The sequence below is a fragment of the Panthera tigris genome, chromosome B1, assembly GCF_018350195.1.
Source record: "Panthera tigris isolate Pti1 chromosome B1, P.tigris_Pti1_mat1.1, whole genome shotgun sequence".
Lineage (NCBI taxonomy): Eukaryota > Metazoa > Chordata > Mammalia > Carnivora > Felidae > Panthera > Panthera tigris.
The window spans coordinates 24,970,256-24,992,529 of NC_056663.1; the positions used below are offsets into that span (position 1 = coordinate 24,970,256).

The window sequence follows — 22,274 nt, forward strand, 5'->3', positions numbered from 1 at the left end:
GTATCTTAAAACTTCTGTTCAGATAACATTTTAGAGAGCTATAGCTGAGAGGATTACCAAGAATATTTGTCCTGAATGGCAGACGTTCCTAAAAGGGTCAAAGGAAGGAGCGCCTGGGTGGCTCAGTCAGTTAAGCGTCCGATTTTTGGCTCAGGTCACGATCTCATGGTTTGAGTTTGAGCCCCGCATCAGGCTCTGTGCTGACATCTCAGAGCCTGGAGCATGCTTTGGATTCTGTGTCTTCCTTTCTCTCTGCCCTCCCCTGTTGCACTCTGTCTCTCTCTCTCTCTCTCTAAAAAAAAAAAAAAAAAAAAAAAAAAAAAAAAAATTATAAAAAAAGAGTCAAAGGAGGAAGAAGTCATTAAAAAAATACCACCTAAGAATCTTATAGAAAACTACATGACATTATTGGCCCAAAATAAATACCCAAACTGGCACCTTTATTGTGCTAAAGGAATGAAAGAAGATATATGTGTAATTGTGAGGGGGTAGTATTGTGACTGGGGAAGGGAATACAGGGAATAGTTTGGCCCTATTGGATGTGTTGTAGAGGAACTGCGATCATATTTACCTATCAACTCAAAATCACTGCTCTCGAGGCGCCTAGGTGGCTCAGTTCATTAAGCGTCTGACTTCAGCTCAGGCCATGATCTCGTGGTTCATGGGTTTGAGCCCCACATTGGGCTCTGTGCTGACACCTCAGAGCCTGGAGCCTGCTTTGGATTTTGTGTCTGCCTCTCTACCCCTCTCCTGCTCCCACTGTATCTGTCTTTCTCTCAAAAATCAACAAATGTTGGGGCACCTGGGTGGCTCAGTTGGTTAAGCGTTCGACTTCTGCTCAGGTCGTGATCTCATGGTTTGCGAGTTCGAGCCCTGCATCAGGCTTTCTGCTGTCAGCAGAGGGCCCACTTAGGATCTTCTGTCCCCCTCTCCCTCTGCCCCTCCCCCATTCACGTTCTCTCTCTCTCTCTCTCTCTCTCTCTCTCTCTCTAAAATATAAACATTTAAAAATTTAAAAAAAATCACTGCTCTGGAACATATTAAAATTTAGATTATTATTTAACATGCTTTAGAGATTCAGAAATTTTTCTTTATTTCAAGCAAATAACACATCGAATCATAACAGTTTAATTGTTTTTAGCTGTTTCTCCTATTACCTCCATATTTCTAAACAACATGATTATACTATTTCTTTTTTCCATTTTAGACATTATCTGTTAACTTCCTATTTTGGGAAATAAAGAGTTAGCTCTCTGAGACTATTCTTCCCAGCATCTCTAACCCCATCCCCTACAAAAATGCTATGTTCCAAAAAATAGTGCTTTCATAATTTTTTATTAAGTCAGTATTTACTACTTGCATTATTTTAGCCACACAAAAAATTCACAGCTAAGCCAAGTAGTGTACTATATTTCTTTTCCTTTAAATCTCTTTTTCCTGGAGGTAATAACTGATTTTTCTAGTTTTCTGTGTAATTATTACTAATTCTTCCACCTAAATTGGCTGACTTTATTATAAAACCCTCTCAATGTGGTCACATACCTCATATAATGTATTATATCCATGTTTTTTCCTTAGAGTCATCTCTTGTAGAGAACTTTGGGATTTATTTGAAATGATTGCTTGCTAGGCCTGCTACATAAATTTCACCCTGAAAATTCCATTCCCTGATCTTTGTGTTGAATTTCTGACTCCCTTGTTGCCGTGTCTTTTCCACTTTATTTATTCTCTTATTTAGGTGGAACTATCCCTACAGTAGCTTCTTGAGAAGAGGGGGGACATCTTTTAAGTCTCCTCATATAATTTTATGGTAGAAATAATTTCTCATCAGAATTTTGAAGATATATTTGCCTGTCTTGTTTCCAGTTTTTCTGTTAAGAAATCCAACACCACTGAGATTCCCAATACATAATATATAATCTCTTTTCTTTCTCTGATAACATGTATGTGCATTTGCTTAACTCTAAAGCTCTGAAATTTCACAATAATGTTTTCTGTTGTGGTCTATTTTTATTCCTTGTAGTACTGCATACTTTATGAATTCCCTTGTGTCTGAAGACCTGGGTCTGCAAAATTTTCTGAAAACAAATTTGTTAAATCTCTCCCCTCAATTTTCTCTGAATGCACCTGAGAAATGTGGTTCCCCTCCAAGATGACAAATGGGTTTTCAAGTTGTTAGTAATTCTCTGGAGTTTATTGTTGCCCCTGCTATCTTTTTGAAGGAGGTGATTCTAGAATAGTGAAACTCTGAACCTCAGCTCCCATTTGATCTGGATGTTGTGGAGGCAGGAAATTTACTACAGAGGGCCTTATTCCTCTAGTTTTCTCCTCTAGAAGCCCTATCCAACATTTACACCATCCCCATACCACTCACTATTTATAAGGAAGGAAAGAAGGAAGGGAGGGAGGGAGGAAGAGAAGAGAGGAGGAAGGAAGGGGAAAAGGAGGAAGGGAGGAAAGGAGGGAGGGAGGGAGGAAGGGACAGGAAAGGGGGGGAGGGAGGGAAGAGGGAAGGAAGGAAGGAAGGAAGGAAGGAAGGAAGGAAGGCAGGCAGGCAGGCAGGCACACAGGGAGGGAGAAACTGATGACCTTCTGTTTTATGTTAAACTTTACATGGTATCTGTGGCCATGAGAGGACTTATTTTTTTTTCTTTACGTGAGTTTCTTCCATAAAATTGTTAAGTTCCTTTAGGAAAGGTAGAATATATTATTTAGGTTTATATTCTCAATGTTTAGCGGGATGTCTGTGGCCCCTGGGCACTAAATAAACAAGTATTGAAGACTTGTCCAGGTAGCTTTGCTGTCAGTTCCTCAATGCTGCACCCTTGATTTCAGATACAAGTGCCTTATTTGCATCACCTTCTCCCAGGCTATAGAATGAGCAATGGTGATTATCATCAGGTTCTTCTTTTGTAAGGACAATTGCCAGGCCAAAATACATAGGGTGTGTTTATTTCAGAAGCAGGTACAAAGGAGAACATGATCATTTGATATCAGATATAGGTCAGTGATTCTCAAACTAGAAGGTCTCCAATTGTTGTTATTGTTTAGTGTAATAATGTTTAACTTCAGGGCACCTGGATGGCTCAGTTTGTTGAGTGTCTGACTCCCAATTTTTGCTCAGGTCATGATCTCAGGGCCATGGGATCAAGCCCCACATCGGGCTCCATGGTGAGTGTGGAGCCTGCTTGGTATTTCTCTCTCTCTCTCTCTCTCTCTCTCTCTCTCTCTCTCTCTCTCTCTCTCTCTCTCTCTCTTTCTCCTTCTCTCTCCCTCCCTCCCCCCATCTGCCTCCCCAACCTATACATGTTCTCTCCCTCTCTCGAAAATGATAAAAAAAATATATTTAATTTCAATTAACTTTAAAATACTGTATGGCATAAAATGCTTATGTCAAGGAATGGTTAAGTGTTACAAAATTAGCTCAAATAATAAATCTGAAATTAATTGTGTCTAAACACCCTATGCACTAATATCACAAAAAGCAAATTTGGACATTTTACAAACATTTTCCAAATGGTTACATAATTAGAAGTACATAGAATCTCTTGTAATATTAATGCAGTGGTGTTTGAACACATGCATTTAAGAAGTGAAAAATCCCCATGGAAATTCACTTCATAAAATCAACACCCTGCAATGACCTATACTTTTCCAGATCCTTCATCCAAATCCTCAGCTGCTGAGCTCATTCTGAATGGAATTGCACAAAAAAGATTACAAAAAATATTAAATAGAAATTTGCAAAATAACTAGTATTTAGAAATATCATTTTAAGGAAAGCAGCCTGCTGAGGAGGCTGATGGGGAAAATCAGGTCTTTTACAAAGACTTCTCCATCTATAGGATGGGTTCCAGTCAATTCAGATGACTTAGAAAATGAGGTCAGTATGCTCAGATGCAATTGATAATAATCCAACACTACTTTTTCTTAATACTCTGTTCAGCCTTTAGATTGTAGAGGCAGATTATAGCTATAAATCTTAGAATTTAAATAGGAAGTGTGAATAAGAAAGTCTGGAGAGAGAAATTTTTAAAAAATCTATCAGACTGTAGGATATGGAATGAGCACTCAAAATGTAGTGATGATGGTCATAATGATAATTATGAAATTTTATGTCTTAAAAATATATAGACACCGTACATTCACAAGAATGATTTGGAAATGTCCAAAGAACCTAGATTCGCAGGACAGGAGTTAATGTTTTGTGTTCAGTCTACCTAATTTACAATCTCTTCTCGCAACTAGATGGCCTCAGAACTTGTTGAACTATCTTCCTTTGACATTATAAAAACACTTACCTATTTGCCAAGGTTAAGTGAAATAAATTAATATTATGATAAGGTCCTAGGGGCAAAATTTTTATGTAATCTGTCCCCCAAGGAGTTAATAAAACTCAATTTCTTTTTAGTAAAAGAAACGAATTCAGAGTTTAGTCTCAACTTAAATGTAAATGTGGTTTAGGAATGACACAGTAATACCACTTTGCATTTCTTAAGTTAGCCTGCTCTTTCTACACTGGATAAAAATAAAGAAAAGAAAGCATCTAAAACAGAACCGCCCTATTACAACCCAAATTTGCCCATGAAAGCAGAAATTTTCTGGCCTGCATCTATGCGTTTTTTCCACTTTCCGTAGCCTCCCACACTATAATGACTTATGCATGGAATTCAGGGACTTTATATTTTCTTTTGAGTGCAAAATGAATGCCAACATGGAAAATGTGCATGCTGACCATTTTCAAATGGTCACAGGCCTTTGAGAGAACCAGATAGTATCCAGAAAGATATTTGGTCAGGCTAGGGTACCAAATTCTAGTACATTCCTTAATAAGTCTGCTGGTCTTCACAGGATGGGAATATTTACCTTTCTGGCAAGTGCTTAGTCAGAATAGCTTGAAGTTTTTGGTAGGGACTCAGAATCCTTTTCAATAGACTGAAGTGACCCAAAACCAGTGTAGTAGTTAATCTTGTTTATGGCTGAAATCAATAAGCCAATCCATGTTATGTGCTGACAGTTCTTGTGTGGAGGAAAAAATGGAAGTGTCTACCTTTTGAATGGGATTTTTCTTTTATGGTCCAATAATTTGGTTTCATTTTGGGGCAACATTTGGATTAGTCATTTTTGCAAAGTTCAGTTTACATTGGGATAATCTGTTTCCTTGAACTAAGGGGTTTGAATAATTCAAGGCAAAAAGGAGATGGAAACCTGGAATGTATTTATATCCTACCCTATCTTATGCCTGGTTTTCTGGTTTACTGAAATTTTTATGGCTAAAGTCTAATAGAAGTATACAAATGAAACTCCTTGGAAGCCAAAAAGAAAGAGACCGAAGTTTCTGAAGAATTGTACCCTCTGTTTTATCATGCTCACATCTTCTTTTTGGTTCTCTGAGTTCCTGCCTGAGGAGTTTAGATTTTATACATACTAAATGTATGTGGAGGGAAGGGGTACAGGTAGAATCTCATGCCGCGGAGACAGTAAAGTTTGTTGGCTATCTAAATTTGGGCCTTAGAACCTGGGCCTAGTGTAAATCCTGGCGTGCTTCCTGGATGTATTACCTTGGGCAAGTTATTTAACGTCTCAACAAAATGAGCTTGCCACCTAGTAGTAGCAGTAATAGCATGACTGTAAATGTATTTATCCTAAGGCATGGCCAGTGGTCTGTGTTCCATTTTCTTATGAATTATGTGTTGATAGGAGCTAAACCAGATTATTCCATGTTTGTTAGTCACTCCCTGGAGTAAATACGTCCTGGTAGTTTGGCCTCTGTATCAGCTCTTTCACAGACTAGTCCATTACACAGGCTGTCTCTGTAGCTCACGTTTTGCACGAGCAGCTCCTGGTGGCCATTGCTGCAATTCAAACCGAACAACAAATAGATTTCTGTAAGAACTTGGGTTCACAAAAGTAAAGCAGGAAAGTATGTAAGCTAGAGTAACAAGTTTCTTCTGGTGATTTCTATTAAGTACTGCAAGGCAAATATGTTCTTAATGGAGTGTCAAACACTCAGGACTTACGTCTTCATTCATTTATAGGTCAGTCGATCCACCTGCCTTTCAAATGCTGTCAACGTTTTTTGACCAGAAATATTAAATGTGAAGTTTTCTTCTAATATTAGGCTACTTCTTAAAGAAATAACATCATTAAATCTATGGAAAGAAGCTTTGTAAATTCCCTTACTTAATCTTTCATAGCACAGATTAAGCGCTCTCTTTTCCAAGACACATGTTGACTCTAGAATGATTATCCTAAACTATATATAAATTTTTAAATTTTTTTCATAGGTGGCAAAATGATAAAATTCACTCTCTTCTTCGGTCCACGCATATGATGTAATGTCTCCTCAAGTTCCATCTCCTTCCGCGTCACATGGAACGTATCTCTCAGTCTGTTGTCAAACTACGATGACATGTCTGTAGCTATCAGAAAGAGAAGCTGGGAAGAACATGTGACCCAATGGATGGGGCAGCCTTTTAATTCCGATGATTGTAACCCAGCATGCCATCATGGACTAGTAGCTGACAGCTCCCAGGCAAGTATGGAAAAAGATGCAACTTTAAATGTGGATCGCAAAGAGAAGTGTGTTTCACTGCCAGACTGCTGCCATGGCTCAGAGCTGAGAGACTTTCCTGGGAGGCCAATGGGTCACATTTCAAAGGAGGTGGATGAAAATGACAGCCCCGAAGGTGAAGATCAGTTTCTTTCTCTGGAGGCCAGCACGGAAACACTAGTGCACGTGTCTGATGAGGATCCCGATCCCGATCCGTATGTTACAGATGATAAACAAATTTTAACTACACAAGGACATACGATATCAGACCAACATGCTATCAGAGGAGCAGGCTCCTTAGTAAAGACACTGCCCGTCATGGAAGGTAACCAAAGTAACTCCTGGGAAATGGCTGGCGGAGCTGACTTGGCACTGGTAGAAGAAAAGAGGGGGAAAAAACCTGTTGACACTACAAGTAAAAGCCTGGAGCTTTGTAATGATATAAGCTTAAGTGAAGTAAAAGATGCATCCAAAACAAATGCATGTGACTCTTCACATGTGAAAGATATTGTGCCTGAGAAGCAATTGCTTAATTCGGCTGTAATTGCTCAGCAACGAAGAAAACTTGACTTCCCTAAAGATGAACATGAAAGAAACACCTGCGGTGTAGTACAGGATGAGTTCTTAGCTATTCCTCACAAGGGCAGAGGACTGCCATTACTAAAAGCAGATTCTGGAAGCTGCCTTCTGCAACCTCCTTCCTGCCCTGATGGAATGTCAGCTGAAAATGGCCTCGAGAAGAGTGGTTTCTTAGAACATCAAAACAAATGTCTTCCAAAGGTCAACTCAGAAGATGGCATGCGGTGTTTACACTTAAAGGAGACTCTGGCCACCCAGGAACCCACAGATAATCCGGTCAGACTTCGCAAAAGAAAGGTAAGGCACATGCGCAGATTATCTGGTTTTTGGAATTTTATAAATACCCTTGTTTCTATCACTTATTATTTTGCTAGGGTTAAAGAGATATGTAGATGTTTCTTTTGCCCTATAGTGTAGCTGTATAACTCAAGGATTATCTTCTTGGGGGGAACATCAGAATATGTAAAAATTAGAATATAATAACCTATTCATTTCACTAATAGTATTTATCATAGTTTGTGAACTATGCTCTTTGGAATTGTGTTGAAGACAGAATAGGTTTCACTTTCCTTAGTTGGAATTAAATAGCCACCAGATAGCTCATAGTTCAAGGCCTAGCTGATGAGTGTTCCCTAATTTTTAGAAAGAAAGTAATAACACTTTCTTTATTTAATGTCAGTTATTTGGACTTACTTCTTTTGCCCTTCAAAAAGTATATTTTATCATAATTAAAGTGGTATGAATCACACATTAAAAATGACCCTTTTACATCTCCAAAGACAACAGTATGCCCTACCCCCAAATATGTTTATAAAAATAATACCCTGGCACATTTGCTATCATTAGGTGTATCAACTTTTCTTTAATTCTGAACCAAAAAGAACCAATAGCTGAAATTACTTTTTATGGTGAGTCTCCTTTACTCCTGTAGATGCCACAATCCCCTTAGAAGTTTCCAAGTGAGAGAAGCAAAGATTGGAGTGGAGTTATTTGAAGCATGGCTTAGCTAGTAGACTCTTGGCCAAAATTTGTCTTATCCTTAGGATTTTCCCCAAATTCTTCCCACAATGTAGTGGTTTACTGTCCTGATGTAAATACAAATATAATTTCTTCTATAAATGCAACGTGGTCATTGGCATTGAAAACTCCCTGTGGACTGGACAACATCTTTCCTCCTCTTTTGATATAATATTAATCTATAATGGCACTTCTCCTCATACAAAACCAATGTTCAACTGGAACTATGTACAATGAGGAAAGAAAACAATCTCTAACTCTTTGGGGGGAAAAAAAGAAAAAAGAAAAAACAAAGTCCGGTTTCCACAAACTGTGGTTTTGCTAACAAACTAGATCAGTAACGTGTCATAAATTAGTTTAAATGAAGTCAAAGACTTGACAGCCAACGATCAGTATGCTCAAACTCTATGACAACAGAGCATTCTGTGTTTCTGGCAAACTCTTCTTTCTTTATACATCGCATTGAAATATTAATGCTGCATAAAGTTGTTATGATTGGCATGCTCAGGTCACTTTTCCAGAAATGTCCTATATCCTATCAAATCTGCTGGGAATGCAATAATGACATAAGAAATTATTAATCGACCTATGACATAGCTCCCCTAAAATAAGACAAACCCTGCCCAACTGCTGACAAACATTAAACATTCCAGAAACATATGCTCACCACTTGGACATTTATATCAATAGTAAGAATGCTGGAAAGAATTTTCTCTTGGACATGTCACTATAGCATGGTTACATTAGGAGAGATGTAATTATAACCTATTTACAAGTTCTAACTTAAATATTCTATTTTAAGCATGTCATTATCTCAAAGTGTTATGGCCTCGTCTGGTGGAATATTTGCTTCGACTCTACAATTCCTTCGGGATGCTTTGTAATAAACAGATTAAATGCAAAATTTCAAGTTTGGACTTTACTCTGGATAAGCATCATTATGGGAGAAACCTCTATAACCAAAGTCTGGAGGAATTTCTGTTCTGTTCAATAGTGAATGAGTATTAAAATGCCTTTGAATTGGCAATTTACCATTTTAGAGCTTTACCAAGGACAATAGTAAAGCAAACTCATAAATGTGCAGAAATGTTTATCATTGTATTGTATGTTACTGACAAAAAAAAGAATGTAAATTTCCATCAATAAGGAATGCTTAATTATTGTTTGTCTATACTTTGGAATGCTATGCAGCCATTAAAAGATAGAGGGAGATCCATGTACACTAACTGAATGATCTCATGATACAGCACATCTGGCAAAAGGCAGGGGCAGACCTGGATGTGTAGCACATACCGACCTTATATGACAAAATGTGTATATTATAGATAAAAATATAAATACAAATAGGAACGGGGGTATAAACCTCTCTATGTGGTTAAATAAGACTGTGCAAAATCCTGGCTATCTAGGCACAAAATTATTAATAGCAGTTATTTTGAAAGAATGGAATTAAAAGTATAGAAGCAGGGGATTTTCACCTTTTCCCCTATATAATTGTTATAAAAGGTGTTAGAAATATGGATGAAATGCATACAATGAACAGAAGTACAAAAGCAAAATAGCACTAGATATATAAAGTATTTGGAACATGTTCTGCATGGCACAAAATGACCTTTATATAGTTATTATGACTATCATTACTTCTATGAAATAGAAACAAGTATGTATAAAGTTTTTCAAAATGTCAACAAGAATTCTAGTCAACTACTCCATTCATAATACCAGTGCACATCATTTAAAACAGATAAGCCTTTTGGGGAGACACACAAGCCACATTTTCATGTCTAAGGTGTCAGGGACCAGATGCGAAAAAGAATTTGCTTAATTGTCTGTATCTTTAAAACTATTTGTCAGCCATGGTGACAGCTTTAAGATTAGTGCATGTAAAGGTGAAGTAGAATATAAGCTAATAAATTTTTAGAGAACTTTAATCAGCTTATTATCTGCTGGTCATATGAGTGAGCCAAATCCTTCACTGAATTTATGAGCATGATTTTTTTTGGGGGGGGCGGTCAGGATATAATCAAGGTTCTAAGACTTGTAAAAAAATAAAACTCAAGTAGAGCTTCTAAGAGTAATCCTCAGAATGTACTGAAATAGCATTATACTAGAGATATAATTGTATGTTACATATACATTATCACTTCTTGAAATCTATAAATCTTGGCGGGCATTCACTGTTTTGCATGCTGTATTTTTTTTGTTGTTGTTGCTTTCCAATGTTATTTCTGGCCATCCAAGGATGGCTACACATGTATTTATTAAGCGTCCCAAGTGGAGAGGGCTACATTTGTAGTGTATATAAATATCAATCTTTTAAGCTAATAATTCTCCTAAATATAGTGAAATATATAATTAAAGTGAAGCCAATGAAATCAAAGGAAAACCAAGTAGATTAGGAGCAGACATTGGCAAATGAGTCAGAAGGTCATGTGGCATATGACCAGCATTTATAGGGTGTGGGTAAGTCTTTGGGGGTAAGGCAGCTGGTTCAGGGCAATTCTCAGAGACAAATTCCACAGAAATCTGGAGGAGGGAGACACTCTAAGAAGTGGTCTCTTTAAACCAAATGAGATGTGAAGATGGAAAATATGTAAGGAAAGGCTTGAGGTTAGACTTTTTTAAAGAACTAGTGTATTTGTTCTTGATGGTGGTTAGCTAATTAAAGAGAGTCCAACATTTAGTCTTCTCTAGAGACTATTTAAATAGTTCCCAAAGTTTTGCATAGCCGTAATAGTTATATAAATGTATGAACATAGTTTTATTTGCTCACACAAAATATAATCCATATTACAAAGCGATATAAACTCCAGAATATAATGCAAAAATGATCTGAACCTTGAGAAGACACCTGATTCCACATTCGAACAAAAATCTCACGTCCAAGCCAGTAAACTAAACTGTATCATTTTTGCTGTAGTTTTGACTGCTGTCATAGAAAACCAGCATAAAAGTGGCTTAAATCTAACATCTTTTTCTCACATACACATAATAATTTGGTATAAACAGTACTGGACCAATATGTAGCCTCTATGTTTTCACAGCCCCAGACCATTTCCATCTAACTGTTCTACCACCTTGAGCCCTTATTGAGAGTCAAGTCAGTGGGAAAAGGAGGGAGTGCAGGGGTGGCCACAGTCCCATGTAAAGGCAGGACCCAGAAGGTGCACACTTCTTTTTCTCCCACATTTCATGTGCTAGACTTTAGTTACATGGGCATACCTAGCAATAAGGGCTGAGAAATGGAGTCTGCATTCTGGGTAAGCAGGCGTCTGCTAAAAATTCTATTATCAAAGAATAAGGAGAAATTTTATATTATCACCCATACCATTAAATATGTCGAGGAACAACACTCTAACAAATTTATTCCAGTACATCATGGCCTGTGGTGAAAGGAATAAACAGGCTCCTGTATGTTAGGTGGTGTTTTGTATAAATACTTAATTTCACACTACAGAATACCTTTCTGTGTTAGGAAACTTTTCAAAGTGATGTTGATCAAATGCTACACGTTGTTAATGGAAAACTCCCAGGAATGAAACATTATACTGTATATACTGTACCTTATCCCTGGACAAGTGTAATATATTAATTAGAAATGACTGATAAAATCAAGTCTTTTCTCCTTACCCTATCTCTAACATATGTATAAATTCAGTAAAAGCACACTTCTACTTGAAATGACCTTCTCATTCCTTTCTATGACCTTCTTGTTTTTTCCTGTCTCCTGACTGCCAATGTGGGAGCCTTGTAGCATGAGGAGGCTGTCATTGACCAATGGGTGACATAAAGAACAGTGTAAATCATGGAAAAGATAGAATGGGCCAAGATAGGAAGCCAGCTGGAAGAATACAAAAGGGAAGGAAAAAAAATTGTCTAAGAAATAAAAAACAAAATGATGGTTAAGCCAAAACCCCCAGATATGTTGAATGAAAGCAGGGACTAGTGGAAGAATTAGACTTTGTTAAGAAGCCTACTATTATTTGACAAAAAGGAAGGAATACAAAGCAGGGTAAGTATATGTACCTCTCTGCAGATAGATTCATAATAACAGTATGATTTTATACTGAGTTCCCAGGGTTTTGAAACAGATAATCCTGTTGAGTAGATTATACTGTTTTTAAACTTTGTTTTCCTGGCTCAAGGATTAGGACTGGCAGAGAAAAGTCACCACCAGGTGGAAAGTGGGCATGTAGAGAGATAACTAGGTCCTCCCAGCCATATTTTAACTGGGTTTGTGTCTTAGATAAACCTGGCAATTTTGCAAGCAGCTCGTTTTGTGTTGTTAGGCCACTGAAAACCATCGAATTGTTTTATGCCATTTAAACTAGTGTTTGCCTTATGAACAACTAGAAAGCCAGAAACATATCTGCAAACATTGGGGGCTCAAATATTTTGCCTCATAATATACTATGTTTATTGTATAGTATATTGTATATCGTATTGTAATGTATAGTATAGTATAGTATAGTATAGTATAGTATAGTATAGTATAGTATAGTATATACTCCCCGAAACACTACTGGAGTGTTCTCAAGTAAGACTTCTGTTTGACTCACACTTCAGGGAGGGAACATCAGTGCAGAGAAAGAGAAAAGGGGTGGGGCGGAGGAAGGGGAGGAGAAGGAAAAGGGAAAGAGAGAAAGAGAGAAGAACAGAGGGGATGATAAGTTATATTAGGTTACCAAGAGAAGCACCAGTCAACTGCAAGGAGAAGCAAAGCTCCAAGCCCTTGAGAAAAGTGGATTTCTAGCAGCTGGAGTCAGATTCTATTTCAGCACAATGCGCTTATGGTGATCACCAGCACGAGTTTAGCAAGGAGACAAGGAACACGAATTTGATTCCAGTGCTCATAGAGCAGGTGGAGAGGATTATTGTTATTATGGGTTCACATGAGGAACTCTGCCGAGTAGGGCCAGCGTTCGCCAGCTCACCTCCACCAGGCTGCAGGTGAAGCCCCAGTGAGCTCCTATCTCAAGATCCCCAAATGGTTTCACTTTGGGGGGACTTTTCCAAATTTCCTCAGCCAAGTTAGTTGCTTGATTCTCCCTTCATTCACAGAGGACTTCTCTCTTTTGTAACCTTTACTATAAAATCATTTGATCCCACCACTGCTAACTAAAACAGAAACTTGGTGGGACCAGTGTTGCGTCTGCAGAGGTTCAGATTTGTGTCTGTAGCATTCAGCCCAGTGCTTAGAACTCCATTCATCAGTGTTTGAATGAATGAATATTGGTGTTATGGTAAAGAATTTATTTTCAGAAGACGAAATCAGATGTCAAGAGCCTAAGAATAAAGACGCAGAAAAAATGGAATCATACAACCCAAATCAGAAAACAGATAGCTCATGCTTTGTACCATAACCTCCTCTCTGTGCTCCCTGCTATTTCCATGCTAAAACAGAGCGTGAGAGAAGAGGGAGAAAAGAACTATGTAAAATCTGGTTCTCCGAGGCAATCTTTGAGTTTGATTATTATTACCATTGATCTCAAAACAACAAATTAATTGTAACTCATTGGTGCATAGAAATCTGAGGGGTCAATGTTATTTAGAATCTACTCTATTGTTTCCGGAGAGTAATGGGCAAGAGTAAGTGTAGAGAAGGAAATCTTAGCTTATCCATTCACTTTTATTTTTAATTTTTATCCTTTAATTTTGTATATAGAAGGTATATATTAATACAAACGTATATATGTCACAGTTTATAAGGAAATACTCACTGAGGAGCATATGATTGAAAATGTTGGGAGGCCACTGGCTCAGAATTCCTCCAGCTTTTCTGGTTCATGTCATTCTGAGGAAGTCAGGAGTGGAGTGGAGGGGAAATGACAGGAAAAATAGAGTAAGAGACTGAAAGATAAATGAGTAGGAGAGATTAAGGGATTTGTTTAGAAAGTGTCACACCACAGTAAATTTCTTTGTAATTTATATTGTGAAAACCACATAAAGTAGGGAGATTTGTTGCCAGGTGCCTCTAAGGCAGAAAAAATATACTCTGAATGAGAGCAATTAGATCTGGATGTTTCTTGTTCCAGATATTTTTTTTTTTAAAAAGTAGTTATGATGTGCGATGGGCCTCTGATCCAAGCAGTGCCTTGAATCAAAACTTCAAATTTACATTCTTAGTAACAAGATCATTAATAAATTCACATTAATCCAACATCAGCTTTTATTGGAGCAAGAATTAATACACGTTTATGATGTTATTTTAAATAATTAATGGGTATTTCAGAGCCAATTGCACATTAGAGGCAAGCGTGATAGTGAAACTGATTTAGTTTCTTCCTCATGGATTTCTATTACTAGAAACCAGGACCAGCTTATTAATCTTTTAATACCAACAAAACCGCCATAGGTTTTGGCTCCCTCCCTCGACAAAATGCCAATATCCACAAAAGTTGGGATAACTAACATAGCCTACAGAACAGGGCCCTGCCTCTGTTATCGGGGCACTAAACACAGTGCTGCCCGCGGAATCTGTTCACTTTCTGGCTCATGTTCTTAGAAATAAAGTACTTCTCCCTGCTGCCAACAAGATCTCTATTCCACAGATAGTTTTCTAACTGTCAAGAAAATTAGAGTGCCACTTTCGAGATAACCTCACAATTTTCAAAGGAAACATAAGCAAATAGGAAAATACACTTTTATTATTTTTTTCTGTCCTGTATCTACATTGGCAGAGGAATAAAACTAGTGATTAATGAAGCTCTTCAATTTTGGGTTCTATCTTTTGAGCCAGTGGAGCTTTAAAAGGATTTTATAGACGTTAAAAGTTGTATATACATTAAAAGTTAACCCAGGCACTTCAAAACAAGTTGAAATAGCATTATTATTTGGTCTAGAAAATGAATAGCTTGGTCTGAGCTTGATTTTCTAATCAAGAAAATAAGCTATGGTGAGGAGAAAGAGCCTAATCTAAAGTATGTCATTTAATCTTTGTGAAACTTATATGTCTCTAAAAAAAATGGAGGCAACATTCCCTATATCACAAGGTTGCTAGAACATTAAATGAGATAGAAAATGTGATTAAACAGCTACCTAATAGACCTACTGTAACAATCCATTTTTTACCAAAATTCAAGGTGGGTTGACAGTTGAATAACTGAACACTTGCAGGCAGAATCTATATTCACAGCATAAATAGCATCCAGGGTCAGTAACTACTTTAACTGGAGATTTCTCAAGTGCTGCATGGTCCATGGTAAGCCTCCACACCTTCTACACTATGGGTATGCCTAGAACCAAGTAAGCAGAGAACTGCTTCCCTCACCTGTAGCTTTGTAGTCTTGTATGTTACTGATTTTCTCTGTGCTTTGGTTTTTTCATCTGTATAATGGAATACTTCACTCTGTTGTTAGGAACATTGAATGTTAATATATACAAGTAATTAAAACAGTGCCTGGCTCATAGACAACACTATGGACTTTAGCTACCAATAGTAGTTGTTTTGTTGTTTGTTTTACTAAATTGTCCTTGTTACAGATCTGAGAGTAAGCTCAACTTGTCTGGGAATAAGTGTGGGGAAAGATTGATAAAAGTTGAGAGAGGATTTAGTATCATACAGTATATCATATCATATACTGTATCATATCATCATATAGTAAAGCCTGGAATATGCATTCATTAACTAAATAAATATTAAGTACATTCTCTTTCTCCGCACTTGGTTGTGTGCAGTATAAGATCTGAATAAAACTCATATATACATCCTTATGTAAAGGCACTTACATATTGAAAGGGCTAAGTCACATAAATAACAAATAACAAAATATTCAGTTAAATTAACTTTAATAACTATTACTTTTAGAACCTCATAGAATATTAGGTTTGGAACCACAAGTACAGTAACACCACGGTTCAACCTAATCCAGGGAAGAAAGTATTAAGATCTATGGAACTAAAACCATTACAGGCTTCCCTGTGAGGAAGTCAAAGAAGGTTTCACCAAGTGATGCCTCAGCTGAGCTTTGAAAGATGCAAAGACTGTGCCCTTGAGAGAATGAAGGAGAGGAATCTCTCTGTCCTTACTTTAATATTCTTGGAAAATTAAAGTTTACTATTTTTTTAATACGCAGATTTCAGTCTTAGGGTAAGTGAAATAAACCAATACTTCAAGAAAGTCATTTATAAACAGTCACTTTTAAATGCTAAGGTGTGTTTTCCAAACTATTTCGTGGTGATATAAACATCAAAAGAGGAGAACAGCACTTCATATGCCATACTTTAGCTGAGGCAAAGCAGCTGTTTTCGTACTTAGATTTTTAGCTTCGTAATTTCTGGGCTTACTTTACCGAAAATAAATAAGTAAATACATCATCTGATTTCATCATATGAGTGAATCCTGGGGAAAAAATGCTAGATATGTTAATTTCCTCCCAGCTAGTATTTGATTAGTTTGCAGAGAAGTGAAATGAAGATTATGGATGTTTGCTTGATGACTAAAGCATTATCAGGAAATGTACTCACAAAATGGCTCCGCTGTAAGATTGTGGTCAGACAGCAGTACTCGGTAATTTTCTTACTCTCATAGATATGTCAGAATCATCAATGGAATGCCACTGGTTAATTTATTCATGGTGGACAATCATAACAAGGGGATTTAACAGCATCATTCATCAAAAACATAAGAAGTAAAAAAGCAAGAGCATAATTCCTTTAAAAAAAACCAATTCTAATTACAATGTTTCACATCCCACCCACATATTGCCCTAGTGCGCAATTGGAGATTTTCTTCAGAGTCGCTTGGGAGAGGAACCCAAAGGTGTTTCAGTCAGAACATAACAGATGAGAAATGTACTTCATGAATATCTGATAAAAGTTCAATTTTCATTGAACTTTTCAATTTCAATTTCATTGAAAATTTCGATTTTCATCTTGAGTTTCAATGAAGAAATCCTTTAATAATAAAATCACATAGGGGTGCCTGGGTGGCTCAGTCCGTTAAGCTTTCCTACTCTTGGATTTTGGCTCAGGTCATGATCCCACGGTTTGCAAGATGGAGCCATATGTGGGGCTCTGTGCTGACAATGCGGAGCCCGCTTGGGATCCTGCTCATTCTCTCTCTCTCTCTCCCTCTCCCTCTCCCTCTCCCTCTCCCTCTCTCTCTCCCTCTCTCTCTTTCTCTCAAAGTAAATAAGCTTTAAAAGATAAGAGGGCATAGTCCCTATGAGTGATGTGATGTGAATCGTCTGATGGATGACAATGTATTCAGAGGACGGCACTCGGACCACGCTGTTCATCCCCTGTTGTTACACAAAGAAAGACTGGTGCTCACGCTTGGTGGGCTGATGACAACCTTCATTTTCAACACCGTTATTTAGATGTTATTTAGATTAAATGTCAACTGGTGCCACAAAATCCATTCTATGAATTTTTGAATGAGTTAAACTTTTTCTTGAGAGAATTGTGAAGTGTATAAAGCCTATATAGCAGGAATATTAAGGATAAAATAAGTTTACTTAACAAAAATATTACATATGTATATACATATGTAAATTAATATATAATACATATATAAAATTATATACGCATGTAAATTAACTTTCAATATCTGCAATAATCAAGCACAATCTGGGATGCAGTATTTGGCTTCCTGCAACAACGCAGTCTTTATTGATACTTGCAGTAGAGGATGTGACAAAACACAGAGGAACTAAGTGGTTACTACCACAGGAACATTAGCAAGCTGGCTGGTGGTATTCTACTCCCACATGTTTCCAAGGGAGATGTGAAAGGAAACCAGATGGAGGCTAGGCCTCTGCAGTAAATATCACCTTCGAAGTCTGTGGACCATTTTCTCGCTCCCCCCCCCACCCCCACCCCCCACCAGCCTCCCACCAAAGGCACAGGGACGTGGAGTTGGGGCAACACAGCACTGGTCTTCTGAGCTCTTGGGTGCAGTGCGTATTTGCCATTGTGCATTAGGACTGTAATTTCAATCCATTTCTCAATACCTAACATCCCTTGCATCTTGTCTACATTTTTTTTTTAACGTTTATTTATTTTTGAGACAGAGAGAGACAGAGCATGAACAGGGGAGGGGCAGAGAGAGAGGGAGACACAGAATCTGAAACAGGCTCCAGGCTCTGAGCCGTCAGCCCAGAGCCGGACGCGGGGCTCGAACTCACGGACCGCGAGATCCTGACCTGAGCCGAAGTCGGCCGCTCAACCGACTGAGCCACCCAGGCGCCCCAACATCTTGTCTACATTTTACTGTAAGATGGTAGCATGATGTTTATCGTCCCGTCCTATGTTGATTTACCCGACAAGGAAGGCGTAATTCACTTGCCTAGACTGTTATAGGCAGCATCCTACAAACAAATATGGGGTGAGAGACAGAATCTGCTTTTCATAGGTTCAGGGAATGTTCCAGCTGGAAGAGACTTTAAATACTCTTGCATTTCACTTTAACTGGAATAATGTGTGTGTATTGACAAGGCCAAGGAGCTATAATTTCGAGTGTTAATAGTGGTATGTCCTGTTACCAACGTGAAGCTGCTGCCCCACAGAGAAGATGCTGAGTTGCATATTATCACGGAGAAGCTATAATTTAAAAGCAATCAGAAAGAATTGGCCAACATCAAAATGTAACACAAACCTAATATTAAGGTTTTTTTGAACGATGAAAGGAAATGTTTTATCCTTCTATTTCAGACATTTGTCCTCTCGGTGTGCAGAAACAGAAAACAAAAAAAACACACAGCTTTGAGAATTTAACTACCATTTCAGGTATATGCTGACAAGAATATAAATTTTGAAAAACTGAAAATAGAGTCTAACATGAAGTTTATTTTTCTCAGCTTCTTCCAGTTTCTAGTTTTATAATAAAAAGTCTTTCCTGAGGCATGAATTTTCCTTTAATTCAATTATTCTGTACTCTCTCCCTGCGACCAACAGAGACTTTTATCATAAATATTATCTCTGTCCACTTAGAAGTTACAAAGTGGTTTCTCTCAGATGTCTTCAGTGTTTGGGTTGAGGCATGATAAATTTTAAACAAGCTGAAAAGTATTTCAAACAAGTTCCATACTGTGAGCAATCATTAAAGAGGCAAGGAGAGAAAGGAAATTAGCCAGCAGATTTCAGTATAATCTTCACGCAAAATTTTTTAAACATATTAGTGATTATGTAAAGTGCTACGTTTTTATACTTAAAATTTGACATAGACTAGAAACAAAAAGTATGCTAAGTTGTCCATCAGCCTATTCTAGGCAACTTAAAATGGAAATAAATCTGTTCTTCACATGCAATACATTATAGTTATTATCATCTTAAATTTCCAAACCTGAACACTGAGATGATTCATTTTATTGATAGAAGATAAATAAGCAAGAGTCATATGGTTTACAGGAAGCCAGTTGATTATGAAATTTAATTTCTAACTTTTCCGATAAATCTTTATTTTTATAAAAAGTTTTAAATGTTTTTTATTTTATTTTTGAGAGAGAAAGACAGAGCACGAGTCGGGGAGGGGCAGAGAGAGAGGAAGACACAGATTACAAAGCAGGTGCCAGGCTCCTGGAGCTGGCAGCACAGAGCCCGACATGGGGCTCGAACCCACTAACAGCGAGATCATGACCCGAGCTGAAGTTGGCCGCTTAACCGACTGAGTCACCCAGGCACCCCTAAATCTTTGCTTTTTTAATGTTTATTTATTTTTTGAGAAAGAGAGACAGCGTGTGAGTGGGGAGGGGCAGAGAGAGAGGGAGACACAGAATCCGAAGCAGGCTCCGGGCTCTGAGCTGTCAGCATAGAGCCTGACACGGGGCTCAGGAACTGTGAGATCATGACCTGAAGTCGGAGACTTAACTGACTGAGCCACCCAGGTGCCTCATAAATCTTTTCATTTTTAAGACGACCAGATTTACACAGGACATGTCAATAATTAAGTCACTATGCTGATGTAGAGACTTCTACATGTGAGCTTCTGCCCAGTATCTGCCTCCAGTATTCCCATCTAAAGTCAGAGCACTGTACAATACCGGGCTGGAACCCTGGTTATCGCACAGATCATTGTAGCAAAGCTCGGTGCACATAAAGTTGTTTGAGGTAAGGGAGGGTGGGTAGGATGATATAGGAGAACAAGGAGAACTGCAGGCTCAAAGAATGAAAATGTGTATGCCAGTAGTTGTTATCAAAGTACACTGGAGTCAGGTAAAATCTGTTGTTTATGAGGAGAGACTAAAACAGAATATAGTGAATAATAAAAATGGCTGCACGGTGGTTTCCTACATAATATGAGGGCTCATGGAAGAAATACAAGAGTCAGTCTCTACTCAGAAGCAAATACAAGTTCATAGGACCTAGGAACCCTTGCTGTTGGAAGGGAATGGAAAGTAGTCACAAAGTCCTGCTTAAAATACCAAAGAGGTGTAGCCAACACACTTAATGGTGAATAATAACCTTGTCAGGGGATTTTTGTTGTTGTTCTGCATTTCAAATACAAGGAGTTATACTTGACACGGCGTTTTCAAGTAGTTCTTACCATTTCAACCACTTAACAATAAACCTTGATTCGGAAAGAATTATTAGCAAATTCACAAATATTTCCTCCTGGGCCTGGCCGGTCCACTTGCAGGTGCCTCCTGATCTCACTTCTGTGTGTCAGTCCTTACGTCCCACTTCCTGTTATGGGCAGTGGGCACCCAGGTGGGAAGCAGCAGACGGATTTTCTGGAAGCACACTACTGTTTGCTTTGGGGGGCTGCTTATATTCACAGTCACCTATTTACCTTCTCTTAACTGCTGCCGCCTCCGTTTTTCTGCACGGAATGCCACTGCCACTTGATAACACCCTTCTGCATTCCTGACCTGCTTCTCATGTAACTTTTTGAGACCCAAAGAACCAAACAGGTGCACATCATTAAGAGTGAGTCATAAGCAATAGACACCCCCCCCCCAGATGTACAGTGCCACCCTTTCACTTAGGAAGGAGTTGGAAAAGCCAAATTTACTTTGAAGCAATGCAAATTAAAGTGTGCCCACAGCTCTAAGAGCTAAAGGAAATCAACCCATTTGTCAAAGATGTGTTTCAGAAATTCAAAGTGTTTATTAAAAACTGTTGCCGGATCCCTACTGTTACCCCTCCCCCTCTCTCTCTTTTTTCTCTTTCTCTGCTGGGCTAGTCATAGTTCCAGAAAGAAAGCGCAGATGAAAAGTTGAAACCTTTGGAATCCCACTTCACTTTGGAAACACTGTAGAAATGCACTCGCGAGTTCAGCTGTGACTAACAATAGTTATGAAAATAATTCTACATCCTCAGTATTTCTCATCCCAAACCCCTTAATCCCCTCACCATCTCTTGCTCAAATTACTGCAACATCATCCTGATTTCTTTGGCTCCAGTCCTAAGCCCCACAAATCCACCCTCCGTACGGCACTCCAAATTATCTTTCCCCAACGGAAAACTGTCCCACTGTCCACCGCCCCCACCGCCGTAGCTTTAAAATCCCAATATTCTAGACAAGGTTTTCAAGGACAGTCACATTCTGGGCCCTGTTTACCTTTGTAGTCTTTTCCGCTTTCCCTCGTCTCACATTGAATAGGCACATTAAACTTCTCTCAGTTATCTAAATTCAGCATACTTTGTGTCTCACCCATAAAGCTCCCCCAGCCCACCTTCCTGCCCCTGGCAGTCTTCAGGTTTCATCCTACATGTCACTTCACTCAAAAAGTCTCCCCCGAACCCCTCAGACTGAATTACAGCCTCCTTCATCTGTGCCCGCCGTAACCCTCTGTACAGCACTTAATCACACAGTGTTGGAATTATCTATTCATACCCAAATTGTAGTGGCTGAATTGTGCAGCCCCCCACCCCCACCCCAAATAGGAGCATACCCTAACCCAGGAACCTGTGAATGTGACCTCGTTGGGAAAAAGCGTCTTTGCGGATGTGATTAAGAATCTCAAGATGAGATCATCCGGGATTTCCTGGGTGAACCCTACATCCAATGCCAAGGGACCTTATACAGGGCCGAAGAGAAGACAGACACAGAGGAGAAGGCCATGAGAAGATGGAGGCAGAGATTATGCAGGCAAGGAACACCTGGAGCTGCCAGAAGCTGGAAAAAGCAAGGAAGGATCCCTTCGCAGAGCCTTGGGAGAAAAAGCACAGCCCCGCCGCCACA

The 22,274-nt window shown here is 38.5% G+C and overlaps 1 protein-coding gene across 30 annotated transcripts in view; it reads left to right on the plus strand.

Moving 5' to 3' along the window:
- The window catches only part of DLC1 (DLC1 Rho GTPase activating protein), a 560,457-nt gene that overhangs the window by 141,288 nt on the left and 396,895 nt on the right, over positions 1-22,274 (plus strand). For 28 of the 30 annotated variants that reach the window (XM_042983066.1, XM_042983079.1, XM_042983071.1 and 25 more), the window contains one exon: positions 6,288-7,429. In XM_042983066.1, the coding sequence (XP_042839000.1) occupies positions 6,413-7,429 (1,017 nt within the window). In that variant the 5' untranslated portion in view covers positions 6,288-6,412. Of the gene's footprint in view, positions 1-6,287; positions 7,430-22,274 lie in introns of those variants that run through there. The other 2 variants (XM_042983087.1, XM_042983086.1) reach the window with 1 other exon arrangement.